This window comes from Drosophila takahashii, chromosome 2R (genome assembly GCF_030179915.1).
Source record: "Drosophila takahashii strain IR98-3 E-12201 chromosome 2R, DtakHiC1v2, whole genome shotgun sequence".
In the NCBI taxonomy this organism is placed as follows: domain Eukaryota; kingdom Metazoa; phylum Arthropoda; class Insecta; order Diptera; family Drosophilidae; genus Drosophila; species Drosophila takahashii.
In genome coordinates this window covers 42315967-42327980 of record NC_091679.1, presented here as the reverse complement: position 1 = coordinate 42327980, position 12014 = coordinate 42315967, and the positions used below count along the sequence as shown (strand labels likewise).

Here is a 12014-nt window from a genome sequence, read left to right as displayed (position 1 = left end):
ACCTACACCCACCATTATTAAAAAATAATCTTGATTTTCTTTGATTTTTTACGTATCTGCTGGTAGTTTTTATTGGTAATTGCATTTTTCGATTTATTAATTAATCATAATAATTCCATTTTTGTTGATTTTTTTCTTGTTCTTGCTTGTATATGTATATGCATTGTATAAAGTTGCCGATTTTGCTGGTCGAGCCGTTAATGCAGAAGCGAAAACAAGGGGGGAAATGGAAATCACATTCACATAACTGCCAAATTTCTTTTGAGAGAGGGTGTTGTGTTTCGCATAATGTATATAGTTGCATTTATTTCAAGGATACTTTCATAGTGGCTCAAGTATTCTACAGATTAGTTGCTTGCACTTGCACTTGATCTTGCCAAGTGCAAATCAGTTTGTTCAGTTCAATTGTATTGCTAAGTATTGGGTGCGTACGTATAAACCATAATATGGCGTACTAAGAATTTGTCTGGGTCAGAGAGTCGTCGCTCACAATTAGCTGCCATCTGAGCTGGATTTCCTGTGGGGCGGACTGTGTGGATTGGAGGGGGTTTCGGGATTGAAGGAGTGTTGAGTTTCAGCATGATTTCATCGATCTCTAGGTCGCTATGCTCTGGTTAGTTGTTTTGATCTTACATTAACACTAAGTTGCCTTTGCTCTTCTTCTCTTTTGTTAGTTCTCTCTCGTTTAATATGTATTAATTACATTGATAATTAGTTTAATCATAATTTCTGTTTTCGTAAACAATTTTACATGATAGGATTCTTCTTCTGAGTGTTCATGCGTGTGTGTGTGTCTGTGAGTTTTCTCCGTAATTTGCTACAACAAAAACTATGCCTTAAAATAATACTTTAGTTACAATTTATTCTGTTTTCTTCCTCTGCTCGCTTGGCATTTCAATTTTGTTCTTCTACCGCTGGCACAACTAAAAACAATCAACAAAAGGGGATTTAAGTTCAAATAAACTTGTTTGTAACTAATATATTTTTGTATAATCTTAATAGAGTTGGGGGATGGGGGGGATAAAAAGGAAAACGACAACTTAAATTAAGACTTACAAATTACGAGGGGGTTTTTGGGGGTAGAGGGTGGTTTTTTAGGGGCAAATGGGAATAATAGGGCGGGATAAAAACACTAATTACAAAGCGATATGGCGCAACACTCGACGTGTGTTCTGCCCGCAATCTGCTGCTTTCTGTTTTTCATAATTTTTTAAATAACTAAAAAACGTTATAACTTATAACCCAAGTCAGTTTGTCCGTATGTCTGTCCGTTGTGTCCGTCTAATAGTCTGTCTTTCTTGCTTTCAGTCCGTCGGTCTCCCGTCCGCTCCTCCTTTGCACACATCTTAAAGCTATACACAAAAAGTTAAGTTAAATTGTATATAAAGATTTGCTTCCACACTCGCTGCTGCTCTCCGGTTTTTGGCAGGAACTCGATCCTCATCCGCCTGCCGCACTGGTTGCTCTCTACGCCGATGTCAACAATTCGTGTAGACGCCCTGCGTGTAGTAGAGCTCCGTGATCCGCTCCGGCAGCGTGCTGTACAGGTTGGTGATCAGGTCGAGCGGCAGGCGGGACCACGCCTCCTTGATGCGGAATATCAGGTCGTCCTTGCGCGAGAACTTCCTCCCGCCGTCGAAGACCTCGCGGATGAGCCAACCCCACACGTTCTCCATGATGTTCAGATCGTGCGCGATGGTGGGCCACTTCTGGGTCTTCAGGCCCTCCGAATTCAGCAGATCCTGGGCGGTGGGCAGGGCGTGCGACATCCAGTTGTGATCCTGCAGCACAAACTCCGAATTGCCGCCCAGTTTGCTAACGATATTCGGCCGCTCCCGCATGATGGCCTCGATGCAGGACTCGGGTCGCTGTTTGGCGGACGACACCTCCAGATGCACGGCTCCGCCCACGCAGACCATCAGGTAAATGTACACCGAGTTGCCGCGCGGCCGCTGCGACAGCGTGCGCTCGTAGTTGCGCAAGTCGTGGAAATAGTACGAGAAGCCATCGGGTCCGTCCAGGTTAAACCTGCGCTCGTCGTGGAATATCACCCGCCGCCAGTGTTCCTCGCTCCACACGATATACGTGTTGGCGAAGTTGAGCCGCTCCGTTTGATTGTACTGCGACAGCACCGGTTCCGTCTTCAGCTTCTTGGCGCAGTTCGCCGCTGAGCTGCTGGCGCTGGAGGAGGAGCTGCTGGACGAGGAGCTCGACGACGAGGACGACGCGGACGAGGACGACGATGAGGCGGAGGAGCTCGGAGCTGTGGAGGCGGCCGAAGCGCGTAGCAGGGCATTGGCCGCGGCGGCAATATTGCTGCTGCTGGGCGCCCCAACGGCCGCCACGCGCGACACAATGGTGGGTGAGACGCTGGAACCGTTCGACTGCTGGGTGGGCGCATGGCTGGAGGCAGTGCCGCCCGTGCTGCTGCTCGCGGCCGAGAAGTTCGAGTTCTGATTGAGGGCGTGCACGGGCAGGTGCGACTGCGGCTGGCTCTTGAGAGGCTGCGGTTGCGGTGGCACCGCCTGCTGCACCTGCTGCTGGTAGTACGGATGGTGGTGATGATAGCTGATGTGCTGCTGGTGCTGGTGGATCGTTGGCTGCTTCAGCTGCAGCTGTTTCAGCTGCGTCTGCGACTGGGCAAGCAACTGTTGCTGATGATGCTGCTGGTGGTGTTGCTGCTGCTGATGTTGCTGCTGCTGCTGCTGTGGGATCTGTGGCATCTGCTGGATACCCGGATGCTTCAGGTAGTAGTGCAGCGCCATCAGATTGTTGGCACTGTTGGCTGTGCTGGTGGGAACGGGCACGGAAACGGGCACTACGCCTGGATTCACCGAACCACCGACTCCGCCTTGGAGCAGCTGAACTGTGGTGCCAGCGGGGGGACCACCATGGACCGCTGCTGCCGCCGCCGCCGCTGCTCCAATGGCTCCCGCACTGGCGGCCAGCTGGGCTGCCGACTTGGGGTCATAGATGAACTTGTTGAAGTTCTGCAGGTCATCCGGACTGAGCACTAGCGTTTTCATTTGGATCTGGCTTCGGGTCGGCTGGTGTGTTTAGGCTGGAAGTCTGGTTTCCGTCTTAGCTGCTGCCGCTGGCTCAGCTGCTCATGGGTTTGGGCTGGAAACCCAAGATAAATGCAAGGTTTTTCGGGGGCTCACGCACTTTTGGCTGTCTCGATTTCCAAATTCGTTGCGCGTTGGCAACCTGTTCCTCTCTTTTTCTCCGTTTCTCTGCAGAGAGCTGAGCTGCTCCCTTCTCTCTGGCTTATCAAAGGGCTCACCGATCGACACGGCTCGGCTCTCCGACTTCTTCTGATTGCAAAACTCTCGGCGGTCGTAAAAAGATGTCGGTTTACTTTCCCACCGTCGGGCACGTACAGTGTGTATATGTTATGTGTTATATGTTGTATGTATTTGTGCGAGCGGAGCACTTCCAGTATGTTATCCTCTTTTGTTGAAGTGGTTTTTCTTGTCGCTGCTGCTGCGCTGGTGGTGCTCTGCTGCAGTTGCTCCGCTGGCGTGCAAATGTTTCCTTGTTTCTTTATTCTGTCGCTGGCTTGGCTCTTAGGTATTCCGCTGTCGTCGACGTCGATTTACCTGGAATAAAATAAAAAGCAGGTATGTGAAAAAAAGAGTCTTGTTTCACACTTTTACATATATACGATATGTACAATGCAGCCTATGCATGTATTCAATAATTTTTCGGCTGGTGAAATCAACAAATACTACATTTCGGAACAGATGTTCGTTGAGCTCGGATTTCAGGTCCCTTTTTCTTTGGCTCTGGACAGCCTTTCAAGTATTCTCTTACAAAGAAAAAAAAAATAAAACCGAAATGGGAGCACACACCCAGCAACACACACACATGTGCAGTTTTTGGCATTTTGGAAATCTTCAGCATTTGCAATTTTCTGTCTTCTGTTTTCGCCAGCAGGTCTTCATCTCTTCCCTTTGTTTTGTGTCCTCCTTTTCGAACGAAAACACACACGAAACAAGTGGTTGGAGGGTCAAAAGTGCAGCAGCAGGAAAGGAGAAGCGAGATAAAGATGCCAAAAACAGAGAGCAGGTGTTGCAAATCCTGCAGAGAATTGTTTCGCGATTGCCAGGCCAAAAATAGATTCCCCCTTGCTATTTTCGTTTGTTTTTTCTGTAGGTATACCCTTACAGAGGGTATTCTATACATAGACATTACTTTAATGTTTTGCAAATTATTTCATAAAGGTATTTTATCTTTTTAAGATATCAAAAATATTTAAAGATAAATATTTAGTGGGTTATTAAAGGTGTAAAAAAAGGGTTTTGAGGCTAGAACTATACCCTCCTCCCAGGGTATTACAACTTCGTTTTGGAGTTGTTTTCATTTTTGTTTTTCCCGAACCAACGGGGCGATAAGGCTGCGGCTCTATCCGATATTATGAGCTATATAGTACGACATGTGTATGTATTCAACGTGTTATCATCTGACTGTGGCTATGACGATTCCTACGGCGACACGCGCACGCAGCACATGCCCCGTTCATAATCCCCCCCCCAAAACTCCCGGTCTACCGTCCAGAAATCCCAACATGTAATACACCTATATCTAATCGCCCCTATAAATTTCATTCCCCGGGTATTAGCTTTTCCATTTCAGCGTTTTCCCTACTCCAAAACAAACTGCGACTTTAATACGCATGTTTTCCACTCTTTTTCCCTGCGACCGAACGGGCGGCTGTAATGAAATTAAAACTAAATTCTGCTCGCCACGGGGATGAAAATCGAGTTTTCGATTCGTCGTCTAAGGGAAGAAAGCTGCTGCTGCCTGCATACGTTTCAATGTATGTATATATGTATCCTTGTGCGCGGGGTGGCTGTGTCAACCGAAGGACTACTGTGTGTACTTTTGTGTGGCTGCTGCAGCAAACTCGGTCGCTTTCCGATCGAATTTGCTGCAGCTGTGTGGAGATGAGGATGTGGATGTGTCTGTGTGCCTGGAAACTGCTGACTGCTGCTGACTAGCTGGGGCAAAAGTTTCTCCGGGGCCTGGTCAGCGGGTCGAAAGTTCAACGGGAGAAGACCTTCGACGCGCTGCTGCCAGGCCGAACAGCTTTTGCCCAGATGCAAGGGGATTGCGAGCCAATCAGGAGCCAATATGGCATGAATCAGCCTACGAAAAGTTGGAGAACTCAGCCAGAAAGGGCGATCTTATACACCCATGTCCCTAGAAAACAAAACACCCTTACCTTAACAAAGATCTCATCTAAATCTTATTATCATCACAATAATAGCCTAGAGCTGTTTACACAAATAGAGCATTTCATCAATGACGTTTGATTGTCTATTTATATTAAATTAAGAAAATACTGTTCTAGTTAAAGCTTTCTTTGTATTGACTTTCTACCTCAAAAACGCGAATTCTTAAGCTGCAAATACTAGTTTTTCTTACATGTTATTCAAAAAGCATCTACAACTAAGATTAGCCAGGTCAATAACTTAACTTCAAGAGTTACTTCCCCTAATCCAAAAATGTAAATAAAAACATACAAGCTTTAGTACATTTATTGATAGGATAAATAGGGAACTTTACCAGCAGCAAGGGATATTTGAGACACCAAACAAAGCAGCCAATTGAAACTGGAAACCACGCCAATCCGATTGTTTGATCAACTGTTTTGCCAAGTTTTCTAATTATCTTTGTGACGGTGGCTTTCTACGATTTGCGTAGAACAGATGGCACAGCATTTTCCGCTCATTTCCCAAGTTGATTGTGCTCTCGGCATTCTTCTACGCAATTAGAGGGAAGTTGTGAGTTTGAAAGTTGGAGAGATAATAGGCGCCGGGCACTGATTGATAGTTCAGTGCTGCTGCTCTGCGAATTCCCAACTCATGTGATAAGATATAGAAGCATATACACAAACAGCCGAGTGGTTCGAGAACCTTTGTTTGGTGTTGTGTGAACTTTGGCCTTGCGTTCGGCCAAAAAACACAAAAACAAATCGAAAAAAACTGGTTGTACTTGGAGGGGAAACTACAGCTACAAGCTTAAAGCGTGCTGGTCGCCAGCGATTCAAAGCCCTTGGAATGTTGGCAGGCCTAAAAGTTTCAGCTTTTTCGTACAATCTAATCAAATGCCCTTGATAAGTCTCTGAACTCGGTCCGGGATCTTTTAAGTTTGCTGACTAATCAGATTTTAAGAAATTGAGTCATGATTCGGGAAATGTTTATATACACAAGAAGAAAATGTTTTGGATTTGGGTGCACTAGAACCAGTTGGGAATTACAGCCGAAAAACTTCAAAAAGCTTTGTGTACTGCTGGACTTTGTATTTTATATGCACAATGGCAGCCATTTGCCTTTGCAATTGGAATTCTGACAGAACTAAAGCAAAAACTACGTCGAACGTAAGAGTTTCTCCATAACACATTCAATTGAATCGATTCAGCATCGATTTTTCTCTCTGTGCACTGGTTAAGCTTGTGACGTTGAAACTTTGTTGTTAAGGTGATTCACTTGGGTTATTTTTCGTTCGATTTGTAATGATTTTCACTTGTTTGCATTGGAACATTTGAGTCCTGTTTCAGCGAGGCCACTTGTGAGGGTAAAAGCACTGAGTTTGTGAACGCGAGTGTGGAGCCCTGCGCTGCGGGGGGGTCTAGTGCCGTCCCCCTCCCACCGCTGTTAGCGTTGCAGTCGCCCGTTTACCGTTACGTTGCATTCAAGGAGTCACACACACGCACGCGAAAAGAGAGCGAAGTGCGATGCATGTGGGGAGAGGATGCAGATGCAGGGGAATCGACGGGCATATGGACATGTGTAAAATATCCAAAAATATAAAACGAACCCAGCGACCGACGACCGAAACGTCCGACGTAATAAAATCCCTTACGCGCTGCAGGCAGCGACGCTGGCAGCGCAGCCACATGCTTTTGCTTCTATATTGAGCCAGCCAGCCCTTATGTGTTCAACTCTCCGTTATGTACAACAACAACCAGTCCCACGTACAAACGTACATACAGACCCCGTCTCTGTCCGCACGTATGTACGGTACGTGCGTGCGTGTCTGTGTGCGCGTCGTGTTTTTGTGATGCCATCGTCGATATTGAAAGTACATGTGTACATACATAGTACGTACGTATGTACGGGCTATGTACAACGTACGTTGAACGAGAATCGCGTTGGAAATGAAATGAAATTGCGAACAACGGTGCGATGACGATCCGATACGAAGTGCTTCTTTTTATTCAGTTAATTCCCAGCACATATGTATAGATATATATATGCACCGACGGCTATATACACTCGAGTGCGCCCGTGTGTGTGTGTATCGTTTTCATTTTCACGGAACAAATATGGCTGCAGCACACAGTTTTTTACTTAATTTTTTTCACTTTTTGTGGCTCGTTTTTTTCGCCCAAGTACTGCTGACTAGCCGATTGGGGTTTCGTTTCGTGGGTTTGGATTCCGTTTGCGTAGCGTTTGGGGCTTCGAAGTGCGTGATTACGCCATTTTCTTTGCTCGTTCGCTTTTCGCTGCACGCCCATTTCGAATTACCTTTTTTCGATTCGATTCGATCGATCGGGGATCTGCACTCGCGTACACTGGGTCGAAACGGGGCTGATTGGCTTCCCAATCAATTTATTGACTATTCCACGGGCGCTGGGTTTTCTTTAAATGCAGTACGCAAAACCACGGGTTTTCACGGTTTTCACCAACACTCGAATCGCTTCAGATTTTTCAGTGGTGTAGAGGTGGTAAAAAACTCGCCGTTCTGCTCGTATGTTGACACTCACGACTGTTGCCAACTATCGATAAGGGATCTAGAGATGGACTAGTGCAAGAAGTAGCTAAATTTATAACTAGCTAGAATGTCGCCAATTCATAATGCAGCGGAAAAAGATTAAAAAAACGAGTCGAAACTGAACGAGTCAACATCATTAACAGCAACCGGATGTGGTGAACCTGCGCTGGGATCGGCCGCTGCATGACGGGGGTTCCCCCATCATCGATGTGGATCGAACGTAAGTAGGGGAGAGTGGGGTAATTTCGTCAGCATTTTTTCAAAGCTATTTTTTGTCCATCTTGAGACACGTTATCATATTTCTATTTTTATTGTTGAATGCGGTTAGCACCAAGCTTTAGAATGTGACATTCCCCTAATTTTTAAATTACCTTGGTGATTTATAAAAAATTAAAAAGTAAAGCCAATATACAGGGCAATCTCGCCACACAGGGGGGTAAAATCACCACACCACCGGGGCAATTTCGTCACATGAAAAATGTAGGGAACTTTACGCCAGTAAGTATGCTACACTGATCAAGCGTACCATTTTAATTGACGTCCTATATTTGTTGCTGCTGCTGGTAGTTTGTTCGTTAGCCAGCTCGTCAAATAAAAAAATATGTATTTAAAATAGGTGCGAATTTACCCTAAGCATAGGGTGGCGAAATTTCCCCAGACAGTACTTTTTTAGAAATAATTATTTTTCTTCCGAAATTAGGCGCGAAGTTAAAAATCACTAACGCAGAAATGCACATTTTAGCACTGTGTATTATATAATATTGAAGGACTAAAACAAAAAAATTATATATTTTTACGACTTATGGATTCCGAGATATTGCAGGTGACAAAATTCCCCCACTCTCCCCTACGTTACGTTATCAATGCTTACTTAGCAGCGTCACCAACCTGATTCGGTATATATCGAAATAATACCATAGGTTCGTTAGCGGCGACATCCACCGTAATTTCTGGTGAGACCGTTTTAGTCAACAGTGGCAGCCCCCCATTTTTAACAGAGCTCCAAAAATCTGTGACATCACGTCATTTTATGCATAAATAATTTACTTCAACCAAGTACAATTTCGTTACATTATAATTTATCTCTTCGCTCGCAGGCAATTCAAATATGTATATAAATGTGCAGTAGATAGTTTCAGCAATGCACCAAGCACCAGGCCACTTAGTCCGTTGGGTTCTGGATGACAATCAGGATAAAGTCCTTGTCCGGCGCCACCATGATCTCGTGCTTCTTCGATCGCACCCGCAGGAATGTCATGTCGTTCGAAGGATCCAAGTCCCTCACCACACTTCGAGCTTTGTCGGCCAGCTGACTCATTAGGCCAGCGTACTGAACGGTCGTCGTGTTGTCCAGCGTGGATTTGACGGGAATACCTAATTGGGAGTCGGGTATGAGAGCCCAGATTGGAATCAGTTTAAATGCAACCACCCACCTTCATTGTTGACCACAATTGTACCCACAACACCTTTGTGGCTCTGGATTCTCTTCAGTGTTTCCTCGACCTCTTGCGACTGTAAGCAAAAAAGTAACTGTAATTCTTTGACACAAATAAAATGTTTACCTACCATTTTTACTTATAATTTGGCTAAAGTCACGGCGAAAACCACCGTAATCTGTTTAATCGTTTAATAAAAAATCTTAAGAAAAGTTCAAGTTGTTTGTTCAATATTAGAGATGGACTGCCAGTGGTGGCACATAGCTAAATGTAAACTTAACAGACCTAGTAACCTATCGATACAAATGTTAACCATTTAAAATCAAATAGGAATCGATAAGAATGTTAGCCATTAAAATCCAATTGGGAATTAACGGTCTTAATTTAAATATTAACATTTAAAAATGGATTAAAACGAAATCTGTTAAAAAACTAAATGTTGAGGAAATCTAAGCTGACATATTGACCCATATAGCAGGATTTCTGTGTTACCAAACGCACCTTGGAAACCAAAAAACAATGAAACTGGGTCAAAAGTACAAATAAAACATTTTAATAAAAACCATTTGGAAAAGTTTTAGCAGGAAATAAATAAAAATGTTTCTAAACACTCCAAAAAGGGTAAAACCTGTATATTATTCACCTTATCTATAATTTCATAACCATATCGTTAAATAGGCACCTCGAACGCTGCGCTATGTGGAAAAAGCATTCGACCAAGTCAAAGCGAAAAAAAATGTTCGAGATGTGGTGATTCTCAACGATTCGGGGCATCCAGTTAAAAGTACAATGGAAAAAGACGATACTGTGCAATTTTCAGGACTTTTCCAGGCGATTCGGGGAAGATTGGAACGTGGGATGAGCAAAATAGATCCCACAGATGAGTTGCTCATGCTGAGAGTGCGCACTAAAACGAACGAGGTTCTCTTAGTCCCAGACTCCAAAATAACAGTACTCGTAGTACAAAACGCGCATGATAACTTTGAAAAATAAACCAAACCCAAGCCATTCCTTAATCACTGTAAAAATATAAATAAAATAGCATGATTTCTTTAAATTAATAATTTATTTTCTTTAAATAGTATACATATTTTTATACCCGTTACTCGTAGAGTAAATTCATTTAAAAGTTATGAGCAAATAATGGAATTGAGGCAGTGCAGTTACTCTCTCTTGTTTTGTTATGTAAATATTTTCTAATAACAAGTTAAGACCTAAGTGCATTATTAATGGTAAAAGCGATCCAATTCATAAATTTGATAACATTTGTGAATACGTGAATGCCATCAGATGAATAACTGACAATTCCCAACAATTGGTAACGTATTCTACCATATACGATTATCTTGGTAACCAATATGTCGCCTCGCTTATCGTAGGGCCGACTTATCCCGGGAGGATCTACCACACAAAGTTGATTCTGATTGATTTCAGATCCGATATAGTCTGAACACATAGTCAAGGGCTGAACGGTAAATTCATTCTGTGTCACATGGTCAAAAATAAATGGAAAACTTCTGATACTTTGCTGGTTCGCATTAAAACAGTTGAGATTCATTCCATCTGAAAAACAGAGAGTATGTGAGCAAGAGCTACTCCCGATCAAAAAATATAGTTACCTTGGCTTCTCACTGCTTCAGTGAGTTTTAGAAGAGCTATGTCGTTCTTGTAACCTTCCGTATTTTGTGGGTGCTTCAAAACCGAATCAACTCTGTATACTGCATAGTTTTTTCCCATCATTATCGACACTTCCCTGATAATGAATCAGAATGATTTGAAAATATTATAAATTAACTGATGTATGATTTTAATGGTACTTTATATTCCGGCGTGTCACAAAAATCTCTTTCATCCAAAATCCGTTATGGTTTAAGAGTCTTCTGTGATACTCCGGATTATATTAATTTAGTCTTCCAACTTACAAAGAGGCCGGATTTTTTGGCAAGTCTGTGGCAACTGTTACGACAAATCCTGAAAATCAAAAGATTTTATTATTGAAAAATCTTAAAAAATTAATTCCGCTAAATTATAACTTATGTTAAATGATTATATTTACTTACGATCTGTAATCAACACGCCCAGAGCCTCGAAACCAGGTCCATAAATCGTAGGCCGTATGATCGCCGACTTGCTATTCTCACTGCAGCCACTAAACATCACAGGAAAATGGGGATTACCCATCGGAGCAACCAAATCGGGTTGAAGAACAGGACGAACCCATGGTCTCATTGGATCGCCCACCGGCTTAGCCAACGGATGAACCACCGGATGAACCACCGGATGAACAACCGGATGAACTGGCTGAGACACTGGCGGTTTAAATGGGATTACTGGCCGGGAACTTTGAAAACCATAGCTCGAGATGGTTCCCCTGATCCAATCGACATAGCTCGTCACATCAGTATACACTCCCAGTCCATCGCATAATGGTGCTCCATAGCTTACGATCCCGAACTGTGTTTCACGTTTCATGTTTTGGTTATACGATAAAGTATTGGTCAATGGACCTCCAGAATCCCCACGACAGGTGTCACCAACTGGGTTTCCTGCGCAAATTTGTTTCGAATTGAGTGTATTTTTTAAGACGTGGTTGCACTCGTTATGATGTTTCTGGTTCAGAATGATGGTCTGCAGTATATCGCTCTCAGTGCCGTTTTTAAGACCCCAGCCAAAGGCATTAAAGGTGTGCAAGTTCTCTACTTGACGCTTAATATTCGGATCCAAAAAAATGCAAATAGGTCGAACACGATCTGCAGAGAAGTGCAAATGCGTCAACAAAGTCTGCCAAACAGTTATTAA

The 12014-nt window shown here is 43.7% G+C and overlaps 4 protein-coding genes across 5 annotated transcripts; 1 reads left to right on the top strand and 3 right to left on the bottom strand.

Annotated features, from left to right (window-relative positions):
* Positions 1-34: 34 nt before the first annotated feature.
* Positions 35-7753, bottom strand: LOC108055684 (uncharacterized). 2 transcript variants are annotated; one of them, XM_044393093.2, is made up of 2 exons: positions 7533-7753; positions 35-3599 (listed from the first exon to the last, which is right to left on the bottom strand). In XM_044393093.2, exon 2 carries the CDS (start codon positions 3024-3026, stop codon positions 1479-1481), a length of 1548 nt encoding a protein of 515 aa, XP_044249028.1. In that variant the 5' UTR covers positions 3027-3599; positions 7533-7753; the 3' UTR covers positions 35-1478. The 2 variants fall into 2 exon arrangements, with proteins under 2 accessions (XP_044249028.1, XP_070068759.1); XM_070212658.1 differs by lacking the exon at positions 7533-7753 and adding an exon at positions 5569-6199.
* Positions 7754-8805: 1052 nt separating this feature from the next.
* robl (dynein light chain roadblock) lies at positions 8806-9472 on the bottom strand. Its single transcript, XM_017139017.3, has 3 exons — positions 9346-9472; positions 9213-9291; positions 8806-9153 (listed from the first exon to the last, which is right to left on the bottom strand). The coding sequence occupies exons 1-3, from the start codon at positions 9346-9348 to the stop codon at positions 8942-8944; spliced, it is 294 nt and encodes a 97-aa protein (XP_016994506.1). The 5' UTR covers positions 9349-9472; the 3' UTR covers positions 8806-8941.
* Positions 9473-9812: 340 nt separating this feature from the next.
* On the top strand, positions 9813-10248 carry robls54B (roadblock similar 54B). Its single transcript, XM_017139021.3, has 2 exons — positions 9813-9836; positions 9894-10248. The coding sequence occupies exons 1-2, from the start codon at positions 9813-9815 to the stop codon at positions 10206-10208; spliced, it is 339 nt and encodes a 112-aa protein (XP_016994510.2). The 3' UTR covers positions 10209-10248.
* An 81-nt stretch (positions 10249-10329) lies between these two features.
* LOC138912233 (transmembrane protease serine 9) lies at positions 10330-11972 on the bottom strand (the record flags this gene model as incomplete). The annotated part of the gene is made up of 4 exons (XM_070212139.1): positions 10330-10778; positions 10835-10968; positions 11138-11186; positions 11276-11972. Coding segments are annotated over 4 exons (1236 nt in total), but the record flags the coding sequence as incomplete, so codon positions are not given.
* Positions 11973-12014: the final 42 nt, after the last annotated feature.